The 24,631-nt window shown below is 42.2% G+C and overlaps 1 protein-coding gene across 5 annotated transcripts in view; it reads left to right on the top strand.

Moving 5' to 3' along the window:
• The window catches only part of LOC124002578 (liprin-beta-1-like), an 80,513-nt gene that overhangs the window by 32,568 nt on the left and 23,314 nt on the right, over window positions 1–24,631 (top strand). For 2 of the 5 annotated variants that reach the window (XR_006833076.1, XM_046310083.1), the window contains exons 5-18: window positions 120–233; window positions 368–493; window positions 2,951–3,043; window positions 3,287–3,379; window positions 4,461–4,578; window positions 5,294–5,338; window positions 8,306–8,367; window positions 8,557–8,641; window positions 11,403–11,548; window positions 11,968–12,077; window positions 13,042–13,102; window positions 13,216–13,248; window positions 13,772–13,940; window positions 22,704–22,863. Coding sequence is in view for 4 of the 5 variants with exons in the window: in XM_046310083.1 (XP_046166039.1) it covers window positions 120–233; window positions 368–493; window positions 2,951–3,043; window positions 3,287–3,379; window positions 4,461–4,578; window positions 5,294–5,338; window positions 8,306–8,367; window positions 8,557–8,641; window positions 11,403–11,548; window positions 11,968–12,077; window positions 13,042–13,102; window positions 13,216–13,248; window positions 13,772–13,940; window positions 22,704–22,863 (1,415 nt within the window). In the remaining variant the exon portion in view is untranslated. The remainder of the gene's footprint in view (window positions 1–119; window positions 234–367; window positions 494–2,950; window positions 3,044–3,286; window positions 3,380–4,460; window positions 4,579–5,293; window positions 5,339–8,305; window positions 8,368–8,556; window positions 8,642–11,402; window positions 11,549–11,967; window positions 12,078–13,041; window positions 13,103–13,215; window positions 13,249–13,771; window positions 13,941–22,703; window positions 22,864–24,631) is intronic. The other 3 variants (XM_046310092.1, XM_046310102.1, XM_046310110.1) reach the window with 3 other exon arrangements.

Here is a 24,631-nt window from a genome sequence, read left to right on the forward strand (position 1 = left end):
CATTACTTTGCAAATACAAATCACTATGCACCATAATTATGTTAATCTTTAAATTGTAATGACAGAGTAACTACACAGGTATAAGAGTTACTTAGTGTTACCCTTGTGTTCCTGTGCAGGTGAGTGTGTTGACAGACCAGGTGGAGGCGCAGGGGGAGAAGATAAGGGACTTGGAAATGTGTCTGGATGAACACCGGGAGAAACTGAACGCCACTGAGGAGATGCTACAACAGGTCAGTTTGGATGAGACGGCCCCAGAAAAGGGGTCTTTGTTGAAGTTATTTTGTCAAAGCTGCTGAACAACAAAACCCAGCAAGCAAGCTGTGTGTGTGTGTGTTTATATTTAGCGTGTTTTGTTATTTCGCAGGAGCTCCTGTGCAGAACGACTCTAGAGACTCAGAAACTGGACCTAATGGATGAGGTGTCCAACTTGAAACTGAAGCTGAACTCATTTGAGAAGGACATACTGCACTTTGACTTCGGGGACAGTGAAGTATGTGATGGGAGGCCTCTGTTTAAGGACTGATTTCTTCTTAGTCTTTCTCTCTCCCTCTCTCTTTCTGACACGCACACACTTACCCTTTCATGCTGCCTGAAACCTGTTTGGGGGAGGGAAGGCTTGCATCATCATGTGCTCAAAACCATAGTGTGTTGGGGCAATGGAGACCATTCACTTCCAAGGGAATGTCAGCCTTGCCATGGCCAGAGGCACTGTAATTGTCTTATGTTTTGAAGGTATGAATGAGTTGCTCTTACATGAATGTGAAGCTTCAGGGCTTGGATAATAGGAAATTGGAAGATGTATTTTTCCTCTGGTTGTATGGTAGCAAACAATGAACAAATGGTGATGTTCTTGTTTACGTGGAAGTTTGGAGGAAAGGAGAACAAAGGGGGTGTGTATTTGGACTCCAATGAACTGTGGTGGATTCTTGGACAGCTCTCAAACACGTCATGTTATTGTTGTGGCACAGCCGTCTCTTCCAGTCCACTGGAACAGTCCAGTATGTTCCGCTTCACAGCCTATCTGGGAGAGCAGAACACAGAGGTACTCCCCACCAGAGGCACTTTCCTGTCACATCTCTTAACCTGCTCTGGGATTTCTACTGTCTCTGCAAAGCAGTCCCTCCAGAACTGATATGGTCTCCATGAGGATCTGTAGTAGGCCTTGGACTATGTCGGAGAAAACTATAATATGGTTCTCAGTATAGGCTTCTTTTGATAAAAAAAAAAGAATGACGTTACCATTTACTTTGATAAGGAAAAGCCACACACTCTTAATGGCCACGATGCAATACGTTTAATAAACCATTTCGTCAACTTAGTTGCCTTCATCAGGGTTCAAAATGTATATATTTTTAATGAAAATGAAAACCAAGGCCAAGTTTTAATTTAACTTTACTCATGGCTTTTTAATTAAGACTGATCAAGAAGTTAATCAACTTAAAGCTAAAATGACCAATTGAGATTGAAAAACTAAATACAAACAATGTTAACAAGCCTGTATAGTCAGGTCAAAAATCCACTTGCATACGTGTTTGAGCTCATTCAGCTGTAGGTTACGTTAGTGATTTTCACATGGGCAGGGGCATCGAATGTAACATTAACTGTTACCCGACATTAACATTAGCAAGCTAGCTAAATGCATGACGTCCAAAATAATAAAGCATGTAGCTAGCATCATCAATCCTGTATAGTCCAGTCAAAGCCCGACTTGCATATGTTTTTGTGTTCATTTAGCGAGCAAGGTCTAGCTGTTAAACATTACAGTAGTTTTGACATGGGCATTAGATCGGGCTTTGTTAGCCAGCAAGCTAGCTAACAGCAAACAAGTTTATTAAATTAGCTAACTGCATGGTAATGCCAACAATAATAGTCACTTCTGCAGGCAGATATTGTGTACCGGTACACTATACATAAAACAGTATTCAATATGGTTTGCGGTGAGGGACTTCAAATGTGCCAAAGTCCATCTAGCTTGCCGGACTATAAACAGCTGGCTAAAAAAAATAGTTTTCAGTCAATGCAACCTAGCTAGCTAAGTGTTATGAAAGAGTTAGCTACAGACCGGTAGGGATGTTAAGTGTCCACTCCTATTAAATCAATTGCAGCTAGTTGTGAGTCATCAAATGATGCTGCCAATGTTCATAGTGAAATTCATAATCGATTGTAAAATCCTGCACTGGTAGCAAGCTGTTCTGCTTCGGTCACTACAGTAGCTAGTAAAATATTCATCAATGATAGCAGAGCTTGCTGGGTTTTTGAACTAGTTGGCTAGATATCATAGCTGACCTTGCACAGTAAATGTTTTTGTCAATTTAGCGTTCATGTTACTTGTTACTCTAACAGGATAGCCTTTTACAAAAGCACTTATTTTCATATTTTTTTGTTGTCAAAATAAAGACATTCTCAGTGAGTCTACTAACATGCGTTGTAATCTGGGATGCCTTTCAGATGAACCATTCAAGTGATGTCATTGATGACATGTTATCAAGGTTACTCCTGCAGTGCTCACCTGTTGCACCCCTCTACAACTACTGTGATTGTTATTATTATTTGACGCTGCTGGCCATCTATGAACATTTGAACATCTTGGCCATGTACTGTCATAATAATATAATAATAATAATATATGCTTTAGCAACCTTACAGTCATGTGTGCACATTCTACGCCAGAACCCACTTCCCTGAGGATGCTCTACCAACTGAGCTACAGGACCACTCAACCCGACACAGCCAGAAGAGGATTGGCCACCCCTCAGAGCCTGGCTCCTCTCTAGATTTCTGTTACATTGCTTGTTCCTCTGGGATCATATCTTACTGATATATCAAGCCATCAGGGTGACTGTTGCTCTATGACTCCCTGTACTTCTGAGAAATTCTCTGATTTAACAAGCACGTATACAGCTTCCCTCCTTTCCCCGTGTAAGGCAGTCTTTCTCTCCCCTCTCAGGACGTGGGTCTGGAGATTAATGAGCTGAGGTACAAAGTGACTGAGATGGAGAGTGAAAGACTACAGTATGAGAAGAAACTGAAATCCACTAAGGTTAGTTATCATGAGTTAGGGTTGGCCTACCTATACTGCAGTACGCAAGCATAATTCTGCAGATAATTATCTAGTTCCAAAGGAAAGCTTTTCACTAGCCATTTTATTTTTTTACACCTATATCCTTTTCTTTTGACTACTTGTCAGCTCTTTGGGTATCCCCTCCTTTTTGGCATCGCTTCTCTTATGACATCTCTCTTTTTCTCTTTTTCCTTGGCTTACCTTCCTCTCCACTGCTACTAGTCGCTAATGGCCAAGCTTTCTAGCCTGAAAATCAAAGTGGGCCAGATGCAGTATGAGAAACAGAGGAACGAGCACAAAATGCAGGCACTGAAGGTTGGCTTCTCCCAGGGTTTCTGCTTGTTGCCATCTAATGTCTTTCTACTTTTTTTTACTTTGGTTTAGTTTTTGGTTTTTGAGCAAGATTGTTTCAACTGCTGTTTTTTGTGTTTTTGTTTTTACCTATCTCTAGATTAAATTAAAGGGGTGTGTAATCAGAAATATAATCTAAAACACAATGATCCAAATGATTCAATTCATTATTTTTTTGGTGCCAGTGAAAAAACCAAAGCACTTAAACGTAAATATAAATCGTAAAATACACCTTCCTTTAGGCGACACCCACAAGGCACCAGTTTACGCATATACTGTAGCACATGTAAACCACTTTACATGTGCTTTTTGGCTTTCTTTGCCCTCATTTGTTTCTTTCTTTTCCTCCCTCCCTTCTTCTCATGGATGAAATGACATCTGAAAGATTGTTTAATTTCTCAGTTTGCCTTTTAATTTGTTTTGAAAGAATGACCTTTTCACGCTAGCCTGGTCCCAGATCTGTTTGTGCTGTTTTGCCAACACCTGTTGTCATTGTCACGTCAATTGACTTGGCAAGACAGCACAAACAGGACTGGGACCAGGCTATTTTGATACTGTCATGTAAAACGGCCCCTCCAGCACTTGCTGAGACATCAACCACCCCAGACCCAACCACTCCAGACCCAACCACCCCAGACCCTTGCACTGACCCCTACATCCCCACCTCCCCCTCTTAAACACATACTCGCAGAGCAGGTGTGACCATTGTCTCTGCCTGCCAAGTCAGCATCTGAATGGTTGTTAAGGTTTATTTGTGGTGATGGGTGTTGGGTATGACAGGGGGTAAAATAGGGGGGGTGATAAGTCAGTGGCCACATTCCTGGCTGACTACGTTGCAGACGCCTGCCAGATCTCACAACACCTGCATAGGTGGTTAACATATCAGTTAACCGCACCACACGATATAGTAATCTGATGCTCTACTGCACAGTCGATGACGTGGCACACAGCCATTGGCAATGCAACGTCTGCAATTTAGTCGGTCTGGAATGCAGCCAGTGTTTTTTGGGAGGATGTCCCTGACTAACTGTTGTGTGTTGAGCAGGAGGAGCTGGTGACGCTGAGGAGGCAGCTGGAGGGAAGGGACAGAGAGGTGAGGAGGTTACACGGCGAGACTGGGTTCAGAGCCAACACCCCGGGTGGCATGGACTGTGGAGACAGAGGTGAGATCATGGACCATAGTCACTGTTCCTCTGTGTCTTTATAGGGTCATTTTCCGGACACAGATTAAGCCTAGTCCTAGACTAAAAGCATGAACTGCAGCTGGTAGTCTAGCGGTTAAGAGCGTTCGGCCAGTAACCGAAAGGTTGCTGGTTAGATTCCCGAACCGACTAGGTGAAAAATCTGTCTGTGCCCTTGAGCAAGTCACTTAACCATAATTGCTCCAGGGTCGCTCGCCGTCGGTTGATCAATGGTTGAACCCAGGTAGTGACACCACTCTCCGAGGGTGTTTCAGGTAGTGGAATATGCAAAAAAAAAACTATTTTCCCAATAGGACAAATTTAAGCACCCACCTAATTATTATAATACTGTGTTATTATTATGTCTTTCAAATGTGGTTCTTTGTTCAAGACTAGCCTAAATATGTGTCTGGGAAACCAACCCTATAAGACAAACATGTTCCATTAAGCCCAGATGATAACATTTTGGTAAAGCTTTACTTAAAGCCGATAGTTATAATGCATTATAACGTGTTCTAAGCATGTATGATCATTTGTCTTATTATGCTTAAAAAATATTATCTCAGAAATGTCTGTCATATTTTGTGACCAATCAACATGATTTAAAAGAATCCAGTCTTGACAGAAGTCATGATGGACAGTCTTCAGAATCTGGAGCCAGTTTTTGTTTCATACAGTAATTCTGTGTCCTGTTTAGTCTCTCACCCAGATGAAACTCTTAAAAAGAGGCTGAAAGAGAAACGTAAGGTCATGGGTTTTATCAATGCTTGTATTTATTATTATTTGCTCTTGCACAACTGTCACTGTTGCATGTATGGGCATGAATGACCCATCTGAACCTTGCTTCTCCATAACCCATTGGAAAGCTATTTAATATAATGTATACTCTGTGAAATAGTTTTATTATCAGTTCAGATCAGTTCAGCCACCGGTATTTTAGAACTCAGGGAGGTGAATGAAAAGATTATCAGTGGTTTATATTGCAGAAAGGTTGGCCTTTATGTACTTTAAGAATCATAGAGTAAGTTTACTTAATGGAAATATCTTAAAGATGAAATCTGTTTGTTTTTTGTTCTCCATGGCAACCAGATGAAGTTCAAATGCAAATAGTGTGAAACGCAACCTGCGCACAACAACAAGAAATATATACTGTTCAAATTAACTCACCTGTGCCTCTTTGGTATTGTGATTTCAACAGCCTCAAACTTTCTACACAACATATTGATTACAATGGAATCAAACTTACGAATTGTGCTTTAAGATTGCATTTGGGATTTTCTATCAAATGTTTTGAGGCGACAGTACAGAATTTCACCTTTTTATTTGAGCCTGTTTTCATACAGTGCATTCAGAAAGTATTCAGACCGCTTTTCCACATTTTGTTACGTTACAGCCTTATCCTAAAATGTATCAAATATTTTTTATCCCTCATTAGTCTACACACTACCCCATAATGAAGTGAAAACAGGTTTTTAGAAAGTTTTCAAATGTATTACAAAAAAAAAACCTTGATTACATATAAATAAGTATTCAGACCCTTTGCTATGAGACTGGAAATAGACCTCCGGTACATCCTGTTTCCATTGATTGGAGTCCACCTGTGGTAAATTCAATTAATTTGACATGATTTGGAAAGGCACACACCTGTCTGTATAAGGTCCCACACTTGACAGCGCATGTCAGAGCAAAAACCAAGCAATGAGGTTGAAAGAATTGTCCGTAGAGCTCCGAGACAGGATTGTGTCGAGGCACAGATCTGGGGAAGGGTACCAAAACATTTCTGCAGCATTGAAGGTCCCCAAGAACACACTGGCCTCCATTCTTAAATGGAAGTAGTTTGGAATCACCAAGACTTCCTAGAGCTGGCTGCCTGGCCAAACTGAGCAATCAGGGGAGAAGGGCCTTGGTCACGGAGGTGACCAAGAACACGATGGTCACTCTGACAGAGCCCCAGAGTTCTTCTGTGGAGATGGAATAACCTTCCGGATGGACAACCATCTCTGCAGCACTCCACCAATTAAGCCTTTATGGTAGAGTGGCCAGACGGCAGCCACTCCTCAATAAAAGGCACATGACAGCCCACTGGGAGTTTGCCAAAAGGTACCTAAAGGACTCTCAGACCATGAGAAACAAGATTATCTGGTCTGATGAAACCCAGATTGAACTCTTTAGCCTGAATGCCAAGCGTCACATCTGGAGTAAAACTGGCACCATCCCTACAGTGAAGCATGGTGGTGGCACATCTCTGAAGAGACCTGTTTTTCCAACAGTCTTGAAGGAGTTGTGCTGAGCACTTGTTGGCTCCTTTTCCTTCACTCTGTGGGACTATCATTTGTTTTTCAACAGGACAATGACCCAACACACCACCAGGCTGTGTAAGGGCTATTTGAACAAGAAGGAGAGTGATGGAGTGCTGCATCAGATGACCTGGCCTCCACAATCACCCAACCTCAACCCAATTAAGATGGTTTGGCATGAGTTGGACCACAGTGAAGAAAAAGGAGCCAACAAGTGCTAAGCACAAGTCCTTCAAGACTGTTGGAAAAGCCTTCCAGGTGAAGCTGGTTGAGAGAATGCCAAGAGTGTGCAAAGCTGTTGTCAAGGCAGAAGGTGGCTACTTTGAAGAATCTAAAATATATTTTGATTGAACACTTTTCTGCTTACTACATGATTCTATATGTGTTATTTCATAGTTTTGATGTCTTAACTATTATTCTACAATGTAGAAAATAGTGAAAATAAAGAAAAACCCTTGAATGAGTAGGTGTGTCCAAACTTTTGACTGGTACTGTGTGTATATATAGGACCAAATACTAAACTTTTGACAAAATGTATTAAATTATTCATGAATTTGTCTAAATTCTTAAGACACCTTGACATTGGGGGACTAGATACATAAAGTGCATTAATTTCTAAACGGTAGAACAGATGAATTGAAAGGTGACGTTATGGACTTGTCTCATATACAACATTTGATCTCAAATCTAAAATGCTGGAGTATAGAGCCAAATTAAACGTTTTAGCTTCACTGTCCAAATAAATACGCAGGGGAGTGTGTATAAGATCATTACCTGTCTGCATGTAAAAAGAAAAACACAAAAAAACATCCCTTTCTGCCACCTGTCATGGATGCGAGCTCACTGTTCAGTCTGTGCTTCTATCCTGCTTTTGCCTACCAACAACAATCACCTTTTAACACAGGCCTCTCTTCACCCTTTCCTTACCCCCGTCTCCTCTCACCACTTGCTCCCACTATCAACACCCAGTGTGCTGTCTGCTAACCCTCATCAAAATCATCCTTGTCCTCCTCACAATGTCTCCTCTCATTATTTCTTTGTGACAGAACAGCACATTGACATGGCTGTACCCACCAAGTCCAAATCATCCACCTCAAGGTTCCCCCAACTGTGATAGATGGTGTGTTTATCTTACTGTGAGACTAGGAAGTGGTTAGACGAGATGGACAGGGAGCCAAAATGTCCCTCAGGAGCATTCCCTGTCCGTTTAGATAGTACTGTTGTATAACGATGTATATTGACAACGGACAGAGACGCCACTCTGAATAGATATATATACTGTATATATACTGTTGTACCATGGGTCACATTGGATGAGTCAGTCAGAGGACCCCAGACATATCTTTGGCCAGAATTGACCATGGTTGACTGCTGTATATTCACTTGCTGAAATCCAGTTCTTCACCCTCCAGATGTGGAAGTGCAGAGAATGAAAAAAGTGGTGGAGTCACTGATGGCAGCTAATGAGGAGAAGGTAACAGTGAACTACAGTTGACCCCCTCACCCCATCACATTACTCTCGGATAGTTTGTCTTGTCAAGTTTAATGTGGCAGGCCAAAGAAGAGGTTACAACCTCTCCGAACCTCTGTTCAAAAAAATTATCTCTCTGTACCTTGTCACCTGGCTTGTACTTTGACCTTTGTGACCCCTCTGCACCTGTAGGATCGTAAGATTGAGGAGCTGAGGCAGGCGCTGCAGCGCTACAAGAAGGTCCAGGACATGGTGATGTCAGTGCAAGAGAAGAAAGGTTTGAGAAGCCATGTTCTATTTCTAAAACCATGTCCGATCACCTTGATGTATATCAAATCAAATTTTATTAGTCACATGCGCCAAAGACAACAGGTGTAGTCCTTACAGTGCAATGCTTATTTACGAGCCCCTAACCAACAATGCAGTTTCAAAAAATACAGACAAGAATAAGAGATAAAAGTAACAAGTAATTAAAGAGCAGCAGTGAAATAACAATGGCTGGACTGTATACAGGGGGTACCGATACAGTCGATACAGTCAATGTGAGGAGGCACCGGTTATTTGAGGTAGTATGTACGTGTAGGTAGAGTTATTAAAGTGACTATGCATACAGCTGAAGTCGGAAGTTTACATACACTTGGGTTGGAGTCATTAAAACTTGTTTTTTAACCACTTCACAAATTTCTTGTTTACAAACTATAGTTTTAGCAAGTCAGTTAAGACATCTACTTTGTGCATGACAAGTAATGTTTCCAACAATTGTTTACAGACAGAATATTTCACTTATAATTCACTGTATCACAATTCCAGTGGGTCAGAAGATTACATACACTAAGTTGACTGTGCCTTTAAACAGCTTGGAATATTCCAGAAAATTATGGCATGGCTTTAGAATCTCTGATAGGCTAATTGACATTTGAGTCAATTGGAGGTGTACCTGTGGATGTATTTCAAGGCCTACCTTCAAATTCAGTGCCTCTGCTTGACATCATGGGGAAATCAAAAGAAATCAGCCAAGACCTCAGGGGGGAAAAAATTGTAGACCTCCACAAATCTGGTTCATCCTTGGGAGAAATTTCCAAATGCTTGAAGGTACCACGTTTATCTGTACAAACAATAGCACGCAAGTATAAAGGCCATGGGACCACGCAGCCGTCATACCGCTCAGGAAGGAGATGCGTTCTGTCTCTTAGAGATGAACTTACTTTGGTGCGAAAAGTGCAAATCAATCCCAGAACAACAGCAAAGGACCTTGTGAAGATACTGGAGGAAACCGGTGCAAATAGTCTGGGTAGCCATTTGACTAGATGTTCAGGAGGCTTGGGGTAGAAGCTGTTTTGAAGCCTCTTGGACCTAGACTTGGTGCTCCAGTACCGCTTGCCGTGAGGTAGCGGAGAGAACAGTCTATGACTAGGGTGGCTGGAGTCTTTGACAATATTTAGGGCCTTCCTCTGACACCGTCTGGTACAGAGGTCCTGGGTGGCAGGAAGCTTGGCCCCGGTGATGTACTGGAACGTTCGCACTATCCTCTGTAGTGCCTTGCGGTCGGAGGCCGAGCAGTTGCCATACCAGTGAGTGATGCAACCAGTCAGGAGGCTCTCGATGGTGCAGCTGTAGAACTTTTGAGGATCTGAGGAGCCATGCCAAATCTTTTGTCTCCTGGGAGGGAATAGGTTTTGTCATGCCCTCTTCACGACTGTCTTGGTGTGCTTAGTTTGTTGGTGATGTGGACGCCAAGGAACTTGAAGCTCTCAACCTGCTCCACTACAGCCCCGTCAATGAGAATGGGGGCATGCTCTCTCCTCCTTTTCCTATGGTCCACAATCATCTCCTTTGTCTTGATCACATTGAGGGAGAGGTTGTTGTCCTGGCACCACACAGCCAGGTCTCTGACCTCAGCCTATAGGGAGGTCTCATCATTGTCGGTGATCAGGCCTGTGTCAGCTGCAAATTTAATGATGGTGTTGGAGTCGTGTCTAGCCGTGCCGTCATGATTGAACAGGGAGTACAGGAGAGAACTGGGCATACACCCATGAGTGGGCGGATCAGCTTGGCGGATGTGTTCTCTACTCTTACCACCTGGGAGCGGCCTGTCAGGAAGTCCAGGATCCATTTGCAGAGGGAGGTGTTTTGTCCCAGGGTCCTTAGCTTATTGATGAGCTTTGAGGGCATTTTGCTGTTGAACGCTGAGCTCTAGTCAATGAATAGCATTCTCACTTAGGTGTTCCTTTTGTCCAGGTGGGAAAGGGCAGCGTGGAGTGCAATGGATATTGCATCATCTGAGGATCTGTTGGGGTGGTATGCAAATTGGAGTAGGTCTAGGGTTTTGGGATGATGATGTTGTGAGCCATGACCAACCTTTCAAGGCACTTCATGGCTACATACTTGAGTGCTATGGGTCGGTATTTGTTTATGCAGGTTATCTTAGTGTTTTTGGACACAGGACTATGGTGGTCTGCTTGAAACATGTTGGTATTAGACTCAGACAGGGAGAGGTTGAAAATGTCAGTGAAGACACTTGCCAGTTGGTCAGTGCATGCTCGGAGTACACGTCCTGGTGATCCATCTTGCCCTGTGGCCTTGTGAATGTTGACCTGTTTAAAGGTCTTACTCGCATCTACTGTGGAGAGTGTGATCACACAGTCATCTGGAATAGCTGGTGCTCTCATGCATGTTTCAGTGTTTGCTTCAAAGTGAGCGTTGAAGTAATTTAGCTCGTCTGATAGGCTCGTGTCCCTGGGCAGCTCTTGGCTGTGCTTCCCCTTGTAGTCTGTAATGGTTTGCAAGCCCTGCCACATCCGACAAGCGTCAGAGCCGGTGTAGTACGATGCTGACCTTGTGAATGACCTGTGATGCAGTTTAAGTAGTGATACAGAAGTGATTTGTAAGAGCTGATAGAAGTGTTCTTGAAGTCAAATCTTTAAACTTCAAAGCTTCACATTTCTGGCATTGGGCTCCAATAGAATGGACAACTCTGAACTCTCTCTCAAGGCTACATTCAAAGCTGACTGCTAAAAATAACTCATCTTCCATTCCAGACAAAACCAAAGATGGTGAGAGTGATGAGAGTAACAGCGACAACTTCCTCTCTGTGATGTCAACGACAACCACCCCGGTTGCCCTGGAGTCGGAGAGGCACGCGCTCGCTGGAGTCGAGGAAGTAGGAGTGAAGAGCCCAGACGAGGTACAGGATTACGTGATGATTTATAGATTGACTAAACAGGCTAAGGCCCTCGGATCACGGAACAGATTATATTTCTATGAGTTCATCTGTCACCCTCATTAGACCTTCTCAAAAATCCTTGATGTCCTCCAACCAATGAAACAGTCAATGATGACACATGCTGTCCTTAGATTTCACACTTCTGAACGAGGTGTTGAGTCGCTGTCACTTTGTCAAATTAGTCTGATAACATTAAATGTAGCTTTGCAGTGACACTTTTTGAATTATGACAACACCATTGTCTTGACTGCTCGTTAGCCTTAGTCTACTAAATCGTGAAAACACCTTGACACAACGGAGAAAAGTAACATCTGACTTTGATGGCGGTTGTATTTTACTACATGGTTTTCACCGTTTTGGTCCTCTGCCTCAATGCATAGCTGGAGACGCACTATGGAGCTACTGAAGTGCCTTCGGCAACAACCCGCCCTACAGTCCAGTCAGCCTGCGCTCTGAGCGTGCCAGAGCTTAACCAAGCTGAACCTGAGAGGTGAGCTGAACTAGATGCTTATCTATAATCTTTGTAACGGGCTTCAGCTAAACCTGTGGGACAATTTCCACATTTCTTCAGGAACAACATCTGCTTTTCTTCAAGACCAACGTTAGTGTTTGGCTTTGGGTGTCTGTCCAGTGCTGTTCTTTTTACTAGGAACCAAACGGAACAAAGCGGGAACGGACCTACCTGAATTTCCCCAATAGACACTCTTGTTTACATTGCAAAATGTTTTGCTACTGTGTACACACCTGTTATGCACACATGACTGTAAGTTGCTTTGGATAAAAGCGTCTGCTAAATGGCATATATTATTATATTATTGATGAACAAAGTACCTTCATTTGAACATTAGATGAACAAAGTACCTGTGTACCTTGGTTTGCCCCTGAGCAGAGTGAGCTGACTAGGAAAGAGATGTCTTGAATGGTGTGTAGTTCCTTAAATGAGACCCGGCTATGGAAAAGGTCAACACCTAGGCAAGATGTCACGCCTCATCTTGCCTTAGCGTGGTAAATGGGGCATAATTCATGACATTTGGACGCCAAGAGGTCCAAGGTGTCCCATAAGGGTGTTTAAATCTGCTTGACTGCAAATAAGGCTTCCTACGACAAATATCGATAGCCTCCACACCCATGTTTGACAGTGTACAGTATAGCGTGTAGCAGCGGGCTCACAGCTTGTCTGTGTTAGCATGGTGTTAGCGTCCCAACACTCTGCAGTGAGGCAGGGGATCAGGAAGTGTCACAGGAGGCTCCCCTATCATGTGATACTCCACGGTGAGTATGCCCATGGTGTGAAGCCACGTGTCGTTATCCTTTTGCTTAAAGCTTCTGCTGTGTGTCAGATTGTCTTCCTGCCGAAGGCCAGCGGTTCAGTACCGCACTTTGACCGCACCACTTGGCACATTGACTATATTAAAGTCTTGTAGTGTTCACTGTGATGAGCTTTGCCATTTTAGGTCCCTGCGTGTCCCAAAGTCAGCGAGTCAGGACAACTTGTATGTCAGCAACAGTGAAAAGGTAAAGATATTTCTGAATTCCCTTGAAGTTCTAAAGTCATCATTATCATGATTTGATTTGATCATTGAATTTCGTCATTAACACTCCATCCCATGTCATCATACCTGTGACAGATTACATTGGTGATTGACGAAAAGCCAACAGAGGTGAGTCTGTTCTCTACAGTCCTTCCATATTTCGGGGTCAGACACTTTATTTTTTGCTTCTCCTCCCTTAACATTCTTGAAGTTGTTTTCCTCTTTGGCCTCATCCGTCTTGTTAAAAGGCTGATAACCTATTCCTCATGAGGTTAGCATCCTCAGTAAAGTGAGTGAGTGAGTTTTCACCTTGGTTTCATTGCATGCGTTTGATTGCCTTCTATCATATTGCATTGAAATTGATCAATCCTTTACACTTAAAGCCAACTCTACACTGTCAGTTATTTTCAAATGCAATTTTTATTTATTACTACTTGTCTGTGAAATGACCTGCTTCTGGCATTGTGTGAACTGATTTAGCAGATAACGGCTATTTTGAAGGAGGTTTTTACTTGCAATGACTGTGATATGTTTATTTGTATCTACTGTGCCTTAGTTAAATGCGCTGATTGTAAGTCACTCTGGATAAGAGGGTCCGCTAAATGACTAAAATGTCAAATTGACGTGTCAACTCTATTTTACTACTGTTCAGAATAAGGCTGTGGAGGACATCGGTAAGATCAGCGAGCGCCCGCCCAGGTCTCCCTCTTCATCTCGCCCAGAGGACGACAGCTTCGGTACCAAGAAGGCTCGCTCCTCCTTTGGCCGAGGCTTCTTCAAGATCAAGGGGGGCAAGAGGACAGCCAGCACCCCTAACCTGGGTAAGATAGGGTGGATGGATGGCCTAATGTGTGTGAATGGGCTGTGGGTCTCAGGTGGAAGCTTTGTGGGGACAGGTCCCATATTCACAAAGCAACTTAGAGTAGGAGTGCTGATCTTGGATCAGCTCCTCCCTGTCCATGTAACTTTTTTCCTTATGAGCTTAAAGGCAAAACCGATCGTAGAGCAGCAGTCTTACTCTGAGATGCTTTTTTAAATAAGGGCCCAGATATAACCCTGCTACTCAATGGTTTTTGACAGTTATTTTGTTTCTTTTGTGCTCTTTTGACTTGAACTGTTAATGACATGATTAGTAAGATTGTAGTGTTATTCTGTGCTTTGAAATATATGTGCAGTGTATATACAGCAAAATGTCTTTCTCTGAGCAATTGTATTAGTATAAAATAATAAAATATCCACATTTTTTGGAGCATAGAATATAGCCTAGTATTTTAAATCATTTATTTTATACAGCCATTCCTCATCTTTATCAAGGCTGCCAATAAATTTGAACCCCACGTGTTTCTGACACTTAATTCAGACAGTAAGGAAGTTAGAGGGTTAGAGGAGAAACAGTGGGAAGGGTTTACACGGAGTCATATCTGACATGCAGGGGAGTGGTACCACACCGGCTCTGCACAGTCTTTGTTTCATTCTGAAGACTGAGCGGTTCTTTCCAAAGAGCTTAGTTTTTCGGATGTAGCTTTTAAAAAAAAAAATTATGTATGCCCCTTTAACCACACCCATAGTTAAAATACATACAAACAGCATTACTAGTCCCACAAACTGTTCTCCCTGTCTGATTATGAAAATGTATCCTAGTGTGTGTGCTTTGTATGTATGTGTTATCTGCCTCCTGCCCCTACCATCATACTATGAATATATCCCCTGTTGTTTTTCCCTTCAGTAACCTTTGGCCTCTTTGTGCTTTGTGTAACGCATTGTGATGACCGCAGCTGGATTGCAAGTGCCCCTATGCTAGGTACAGAATAATGGAGCCATTATGTCTTCAGGGCAAGGCGGGCTGCAGTTTGGCCTCTCTGGAGGAATGACCAGTACTGGATATGACCCCTGACCTCAACATTCCCCCCCACCCCATTCCTTCCTAAACACACTCAACCAACTGTTGACTTTCAACTTTCACCTAACTCGCAAACTTGTGTAAGCTGAAGTGTCCTTTGTAATTAAATGTCTCCCAACACTTAGAAATGTATTATAGGTTTTGAACTCTCTTGGGTGCCCACTTTATATGGTATTTGAGTTGAGGCTGACTTCTATATTCCAAGACATATTGGTAGACATGTTGGTAGAAAGTAAGGGTAGGAATTTTTATTCTTTGTAATTCAATTTCAGAACTCATGATTCACCCAAGTCTTAAAAATCTTGGCGGTGACCTTTTTATTCCAACTCTTAATGAAACATGCTCATGTTGATATAACTTGGGAGTTCATGCATAGAGAAGAAAGGGTTTGAATTTCCACTCTAGACATTTGACATAGAGGTTACTCTCAGGCCACCATGCACCCATGGCAAGGCCCTGTCGTGGCTCCTATTGTGGTCGTCCGGTTAGTATATAATTCTACAGTAGCTACACCATACTTCCTTGTATACAACCACACCCATGTTACCAGCGGTTGTTCCTCGCCAAACTGCTTTTTATAAGCACCAGTGCCAGACAGCATCAAAGCTGAGAGACTGCGTTTTGTATGCAAACTCTGCATGTATATGGACTCTTCTATTTCTGTTCAAACTCCCCTCGCACCAAACCATATCTGGGTCTTATTACCAGATGATGTCATCTGCAATGATGCCACCCCATAGGAATTGAACTGCCAACATTCATATAGCCGTTTCCTTAAACGCACTAACCACCGTCAGATCCTGACTGTTGTTTCTCAAGTTAGACCACCTCTCTCCCATGTACACGCTCAGTGAGGTGAGTCTCCTTTAGGAATGTGTGTTTGCACTAATTATCCTCTGTTTAAGTCTAATATGGGAATGGGAATTGTATGCATTTCAGTCCTGTTTTGTCTCTACACCAGTGCATAACTAGTCTTTGAATTATGTAAGGCCTATAACTAAAGTTATCTTTAGTGCTTTTATAGTCTCCACTCCATTGCATGCATTAAGGGGGATTCTACTAACCTAACATATGGAATTGTTTTAAAATGGTTCTGCCGTAGATCATTTAGCAACTTGATTTAGAATTTTAGATTGAATCTGGACTTTACTGCTGTAGCCCAAAGAAACACATTGAATAACATTAATAAATGGCACGAAATAAATCATAAGGAATAGGAGATATAAGAATGCTAGATGGGGTGGGGACACAACGACTTCCATACTTCCATTTGGTGATGCACCAATATGACATTTTTGGTCGATACTGATATTTTCCTTGCCAAAAAAAAAAACGCTTTTTAGCGGCCCTTTAAGCTTTCTCGTACAGTTAAATAGTTAACTCGCACACATGGATGCAGTGGTCTAAGGTACTGCATCTCAGTGCAAGAGGCATCACTGCAGTCCCTGGTTCGAATCCAGGCTGTATCACATCCGGCCGTGATTAGGAGGCACATTTGGCCCAGCGTCGTCCTGTTTTGGCCGGGGTAGGCAATAATTGTAAATAAGAATTTGTTCTTAACTGATTTGCCTTGTTAAAGGTTACACACACACACACACTGACCAAAAAGTTATTTTGTTGGGATTTACGCATGTCCCCATTACCAGTAGAATATAATCAAAACCCATATCTTTCACTTACTTGCTGTTCTGTTTCGTTGTTCATTTGTTCAGTCGTTTCTTTCTCAACCAGGATTTCCAATACTATGGATCCCCTTTTGGGTCTTTGCGTGTCAAAAAAGATACACGTCAAATAACGCTGTTTGACATGTCTCTGTCCCAGCTATTTGACCAATCAGGACCTGAATATGACTGCACATCACATAATTTAACAAGTTCATTCTTGTTTTACGTAGTTATTGCACATTGATTACACGATCACTCGTAACTCATGTCACAATGAGTCATCGATACGTATGCTATGATGTTGGTAAAGTTCTCGCGCACCTAAAGTGCTGGTCATTAAAAACAAATCTTGCTAGCTCATGGATGCAAACAATGTTCTTCCCCCAAAACATAGCAAAACGCTAATCTGTTTCAGTAGCTATACTTAGTTCGCTAACTATATAGCTAGGTGTCATCTAAAATAACCCTAATTTATAAGACCGTTCTTATTTGATTAATGGTGGTCGGACCCATCTATGTGAAGCTTGCTAGCCACAATAAGGATTAGCCACAATAGTGGACTTTGCGGTTAGCCTTAAATAAAAGTATGTCTTTGACAGTGATGCAAATTAATACAATTAGTGGAATGCCATAATGGAATAGATCATGCTAAATGAGTTTGGAATGTTGTTATAATAAAAACAACGAAAGACAATTTGTTACTTTGACAAAAATCTGTTGAAATCACACTGGATGTATTCTACTTTAGAATTGCATTGTGGGCATACGTATTTCACTATACAGCCTTAGTTATGGATTGTGAATCAATGACATGGGTTATCAGTCTACTCAGTGACACCCAGAGAATGTTAGCATTGTAGCTCTTATTGCAGGACTCTGAAACAGATGTGAATTGAGCCACATTTATTGTCAACCTATGTATTGAACACTATTACCGAGGAAAAACAATACTGCGTGGATGTTTTGGAGCCTGATAACTCTGAGGAGGACGTTGGGAAAACATATCTTGGGTATTGAGTAGACTGATACCCCATTTCATTGATCCTTAGGTAAAGCTGTACAGTGGAATATGAATGTCAATACACACAATAGGCTGACTGGGGAGGTGTTTTCACACAGTCACAGTCCCGCGATAAGAGCTACAGTGCTAATATTTGTGTAAACTTCACATTTGTGTTCTGTGGGTGTCACTGAGTAGACTGATATACCCCATTTCATTGCTTCTTATTCCAACCTTGTTTAACATTATCTAGTCTAAATATGGCACAATTCCACCAATTATAACCTTCTGCATCACTTTCAAAGAGGTACTTTTATTTTAAAGGCTAACCGCATATTACGCTATTGTGCCTAATCCTTTTTGTGGCTAGCTTCAAAACACAACACTGTCCAGTCGAGCCTCACTAGCCAGATGAAGCTAGCTGGCTGCTTATATCATTAGCTTCTGGCAACAGGGTTAAATAGCTGGCTAGCTATGTATTTTCATGAACTAAAGTTCAATTTCAATAAGCAAACCACACGTGGCTACCTAGATAATACTTACTCACAAGGATTCCTAAATCATTGCTAAGAATAATGAAAATGACTGCAGTTTCTAATGGCCATTTGTTTTCAGGCTGGTTGTATTGTTGCCTCCTCGGTACCAAGCTAAAGCTACAGTGCCTTGCGAAAGTACATTTCAGGCTTCAAACATAAAGATACAGAACTGTATGTTTTGTGAGGAATCAACAAGTGGGACACAATCATGAAGTGGAACGACATTTATTGGATATTTCAAACCTTTTTAACAAATCAAAAACTGAAAAATTGGGTGTGCAAAATTATTCAGCCCTTTACTTTCAGTGCAGCAAACTCTCTCCAGAAGTTCAGTGAGGATCTCTGAATGATCCAATGTTGACCTAAATGACTAATGATGATAAATACAATCCACCTGTGTGTAATAAAGTCTCCGTATAAATGCACCTGCACTGTGATAGTCTCAGAGGTCCGTTAAAAGCGCAGAGAGCATCATGAAGAACAAGCGTCTGCTAAATGACTTAAATGTAAATGTAAACGGAACACACCAGGCTTGTGAAGAAGTTTAAAGCCGGATTTGGATACAAAAAGATTTCCCAAGCTTTAAACATCCCAAGGAGCACTGTGCAAGCGATAATATTGAAATGGAAGGAGTATCAGACCACTGCAAATCTACCAAGACCTGGCCGTCCCAAGACCTGGGGCAGCAGCGTAGCCTAGTGGTTAGAGTGTTGGACTAGTAACCTTAAGGTTGTGAGTTCAAACCCCCGAGCTGACAAGGTACAAATCTGTCGTTCTGCCCCTGAACAGGCAGTTAACCCACTGTTCCCAGGCAGTCATTGAAAATAAGAATGTGTTCTTAACTGACTTGCTTGGTTAAATAAAGGTAAAAGAAATACAAAATAAAAGAACACAACTTTCAGCTCAAGGAGAAGATTGATCAGAGATGCAGCCAAGAGGCCCATGATCACTCTGGATGAACTGCACAGATCTACAGCTGAGGTGGGAGACTCTGTCCATAGGACAACAATCAGTCGTATATTGCAAAAATCTGGCCTTTATGGAAGAGTGGCAAGAAGAAAGCAATTTCTTAAAGATATCCATAAAAAGTGTCGTTTAAAGTTTGCCACAAGCCACCTGGGAGACACACCAAACATGTGGAAGAAGGTGCTCTGGTCAGATGAAACCAAAATTGAACTTTTTGGCAACAATGCAAAACGTTATGTTTGGCGTAAAAGCAACACAGCTCATCACCCTGAACATACCATCCCCACTGTCAAACATGGTGGTGGCAGCATCATGGTTTGGGCCTGCTTTTCTTCAGCAGGGACATGGAAGATGGTTAAAATTGATGGGAAGATGGATGGAGCCAAATACAGGACCATTCTGGAAGAAAACCTGATGGAGTCTGCAAAATACTGAGATTTGTCTTCCAACAAGACAATGATCCAAAACATAAAGCAAAATCTACAATGGAATGGTTCAAAAATAAACATATCCAGGTGTTAGAATGGCCAAGTCAAAGTCCAGACCTGAATCCAATCGAGAATCTGTGGAAAGAACTGAAAACTGCTGTTCACAAATGCTCTCCATCCAACCTCACTGAGCTCGAGCTGTTTTGCAAGGAGGAATGGGAAAAAATGTCAGTCTCTCGATGTGCAAAACTGATAGAGACATACCCCAAGCGACTTACAGCTGTAATCGCAGCAAAAGGTGGCGCTACAAAGTATTAACTTAAGGGGGCTGGAGAGAGTTTGCTGCACTGAAAGTAAAGGGGCTGAATAATTTTGCACGCCCAATTTTTCAGTTTGATTTGTTAAAAAAGTTTGAAATATCCAATAAATGTCGTCCCACTTGTTGATTCTTCAAAAAAAAATACAGTTTTATATATTTATGTTTGAAGCCTGAAATGTGGCAAAAGGTCGCAAAGTTCAAGGGGGCCGAATACTTTCGCAAGGCACTGTAGCTACCCCAGAAGTTGTGGTCAAACAAATAATGCTTTATTACCAACCGACAGCAGTGAAGGCGGAACATTTTAAGTTCCTCGGCGTACACATCACAGACAGACTGAAATGGTCCACTCACACAGACAGTGTGGTGAAAGCACAACAGCGCCTCTTCAACCTCGGGAGGCTGAAGAAATTTGGCTTGACACCCAAAACCCTGACAAACTTTTACAGATGCACAATCGAGAGCATCCTGTCGGGTTGTATCACAGCTTGGTACGGCAACTGCACCGCCCTCAACCGCAAGGCTCTCCAGAGGGTGGTGCGGTCTGCACAACGCATCACCAAGGGCAAACTACCTGCCCTCCATGACACCTACAGCACCCAATGTCACAGGAAGGCCAAAAAGATCATCAAGGACATCAACCACCCAAGCCACTGCCTGTTCACACCGCTACCATCCAGAAGGCGAGGTCAGTACAGGTGCATCAAAGCTGGGACAGAGAGACTGAAAACAGCTTTTATCTCAAGGCCATCAGACTGCTAAACAGCAATCACTAACTCTGAGAGGCTGCTGCCTACATTGAGACTCTATCACTGGCCACTTTAATAAATGGATCACTAGTCATTTTATACAATGCACTCTAAATAATGCCACTTTAATAATGTTTACATATCTTACATTACTCATATCACATGTAATACTGTATTTTAAACAATCTATTGCACTGTGCCTATGAAGCTTGGCCATCGCTCATCCATATATTTACATATACATATTCTCATTCACCCCTTTTAGATTTGTGTGTGTTTGGTAGTTGTTGGATATTACTACACTGTCGGAACTAGAAGCACAAGCATTTCGCTACACTCGCATTAACATCTGCCAACCATGTGACAAATAGATGTTGATTTGTGAACACATAGTGTGTGCCGGTGTTTGCTTGTTTGTAGACTTTTTTTTGTACAGCTTTGACAGTGCTACTGATAGTGGACGTGCAAATCCAGAACACACAACGTTCTATAACAGAACTGTGTTATTTGACGTGTTAAATAAGCTTTAATTTGACATCAAATAGTGTTATTTGACGTTTATCTTTTTGACTCAAACGGCATTGCATAGTATGTCGTGAAGCTAATACCAGTGACTCTATTACTGTGTAACTCCGGTAGGGCAACATCTGAAAAATAGCGCACTTCACTTGGTAGTGTGTACCGGTGCTCGACCAGTCGGTGAAAGCCCACGTCACCACGACAGAGAACGGTTCATTGTCAAGGGCAATGAATTCCATTATCTTGGTGTTAATGGATTTCGCCTTTTGAGTTGTCTCACTGAAATGTTCTTACTCTTTCAAATAACTTCTTGCTTTGTTGACTGCTCGATCCACACAGCAGACATTGTGGGCTAGGTTAGGAATGCTGTGTTGCACGTGTTACATTTTACGTGGCGTCATTACGTCATGTACCTACGTTTTATATAGTTATGCACATCAGCATTGACATTGGTTTTGCACATTGGCATTAAACTGGACATCGGGCCGTTACCGATGTTGGCATTTTTAGCTAATATCGTCCAATTCCGATATGTTCACTGATATATCGTGCATCCCTATTTCCTTTATTTTGTTTTTAACCCATAGCAGGTTACCTTCAGACGAGTCCCGTGGGGCTTTTGGGGGTCGTAGAACAAAATGGAGAACACCGTCGTGTTCGTGAGAGCCTCATCTTCCCACAGAGTGCAGACCAAACCGTTCAGAATTTTAGAAAATATTTATTAACTTTATTTTTAAAGAAGTATATCCAACATTCCCAATGGCAGTAGTGTAAATGAATGACTATTATAAACAATTGTTTTTAATCCTTAACTCTCCTCCCTTCTTCAACATGCTCCCTTTGATGCTGTAACGTTTGCATGATCTGTATCTGCAGCATAGCTACATCTCTAGCTATACATTTTATCCGACTCCTAAGATTCAGTATTTTTGCAACAGAGAACTATTTGCCCTAGTCTACTTCGAGAACACAAACTCTCGCATCTTTTACAGCAAAGAAAGAGAGGGAAAGAGCGATGGGAGAGGCACAACCAGGTATAGGAAGGCATGTCAGCCATCAGGTAGACAGACATGGGTGTCAACGGGCAAGGAGTCTTACAAACAGCGCTGTAGCTCTGCCACTTTCCACCGCAGATGCGGAAGGCCGACATCGGGTAGCACATGCAAGGAATAGATCTCTAGCTTAAACAGACAGATTTGTATGGGTATTTAAAACATTTTTAATTAGCGGGTTATAACAGACCAGACTGTCAGGGTATTAGTGTTGATGCCATCCCCATGATCTCATTGTCTGGGGATTGCCTCATACTCTGACCCTGGGAAGCAGATATCTGTGCATGGTTTTGTCTGAAATGGCACCCTATTCCCTATACGGTGTACTATTAACCAGAGCCCCGGACAAATATAATGCACTACATAGGAAATAGGGTGCAATTTTGGACACGCCCCATGGCTGTCACCTCAGTCAGCATGGGAGCATGGCGGTGCTGATGCCTTGTTTGTACAGCTGAGACCGTGCGAGAGGGGGGCACTGACCATCTGGACCTGGCCGGGCTACCCCAGAGGTCAGCCATCAGCGACAGCACCAACACACTGACCAGTGTGACCTCCACTACCTCTCCCGAGGGCAAGAAGAAGTCCAGGGGAATCAAGGCACTCTTTGGAAAGTGAGTGTAAAGATGATTGGTACGGAACACCAAACGAAGGACACTGACTGAAAGGGAGTGATTACTTGAATTTGTCCAATACAAAATGCTTGTTTTCGTTTTCTGTTCCAAAACAATTTTCTACGGTGTGCGCTAATGAATGCAACCCTGGTTAATCTTAATCTGATTTAGCCTGCAATATATAGCTGAAGTCAAAAGTTTACATACACCTTAGCCAAATGCATTTAAACTCAGTTTTTCACAATTCCTGACATTTAATCCTAGTAAAAATTCCCTGTTTTAGGTCAGTTAGGATCACCACTTTATTTTAAGAATGTGAAATGTCAGAATAATAGTAGAGAAATGATTTATTTCAGCTTTTATTTCTTTCATCACATTCCCAGAGGTCAGAAGTTTACATACACTCAAATAGTATTTGGTAGCATTGCCTTTAAATTGTTTAACTTGGGTCAAATGTTTCGGGTAGCCTTCCATAAGCTTCCCACAATAAGTTGGGGGAATTTTGGCCCATTCCTCCTGACAGAGCTGGTTTAACTGAGTCAGGTTTGTAGGCCTCCTTGCCCGCACACTCTTTTTCAGTTCTGCCCATACATTTTCTATAGGATTGAGGTCAGAGCTATGCAATGGCCATATTCAATACCTTAACTTTGTTGTCCTTAAGCCATTTTGCCACAACTTTGGAAGTATGCTTGGGTTTATTGTCCATTTATAATATAATAATAAATAATATATGCCATTTGGCAGACGCTTTTATCCAAAGCGACTTACAGTCATGTGTGCATACATTCTACGTATGGGTGGTCCCGGGGATCGAACCCACTACCCTGGCGTTACAAGCGCCATGCTCTACCAACTGAGCTACAGAAGGACCATTTGGAAGACCCATTTGCGACCAAGATTTAACTTCCTGACTGATGTCTTGAGATGTTGCTTCAATATATCCACATAATTTTCCTACCTCATGATGCCATCTATTTTGTGAAGTGCACCAGTCCCTCCTGCAGCAAAGCTCCAAAATAGTACGATCTTTGTCCCCATGTGCAGTTGCAAACCGTAGTCTGGCTTTTTTTATGCCGGTTTTGGAGCAGTGGCTTCTTTCTTGCTGAGCGGCCTTTCAGGTTATGTCGATATAGGACTCGTTTTACTGTGGAAATAGATACTTTTGCAGCTGTTTCCTCCAGCATCTTCACAAGGTCCTTTGCTGTTGTTCTGGGATTGATTTGCACTTTTCGCACCAAAGTACGTTCATCTCTAGGAGACAGAACGCATCTCCTTCCTGAGCGGTAATGAGGGCTGCTTGGTTCCATGGTGTTTATACTTGCGTAATATTGTTGTACAGATGAACGTGGTACCGTCAGGCATTTGGAAGTTGCTCCCAAGGATGAACCAGACTTGTGGAGGTCTACAATATTTTTTTCTGAGGTCTTGGCTGATTTCTTTTTGATTTTCCCATGATGTCAAGCAAAGAGGCACTGAGTTTGAAGGTAGGCCTTGAAATACATCCACAGGTACACCGCCAATTGACTCAAATGATGTCAATCAGCCTATCAGAAGCTTCTAAAGCCGTGACATTTTCTGAAATTGTCCAAGCTGTTCAAAGACAGTCAACTTAGTGTATGTAAACTTCTGACCCACTGGAATTGTGATACAGTGAATTATAAGTGAAATGATCTTGTCTAAACAATTGTTGGAAAAATTACTTGTGTCATGCACAAAGAAGATGTCTTAACCGACTTGCCAAAATCTATAGTTTAACAAGAAATTTGTG

The sequence above is a fragment of the Oncorhynchus gorbuscha genome, linkage group LG02, assembly GCF_021184085.1.
Source record: "Oncorhynchus gorbuscha isolate QuinsamMale2020 ecotype Even-year linkage group LG02, OgorEven_v1.0, whole genome shotgun sequence".
NCBI lineage: Eukaryota > Metazoa > Chordata > Actinopteri > Salmoniformes > Salmonidae > Oncorhynchus > Oncorhynchus gorbuscha.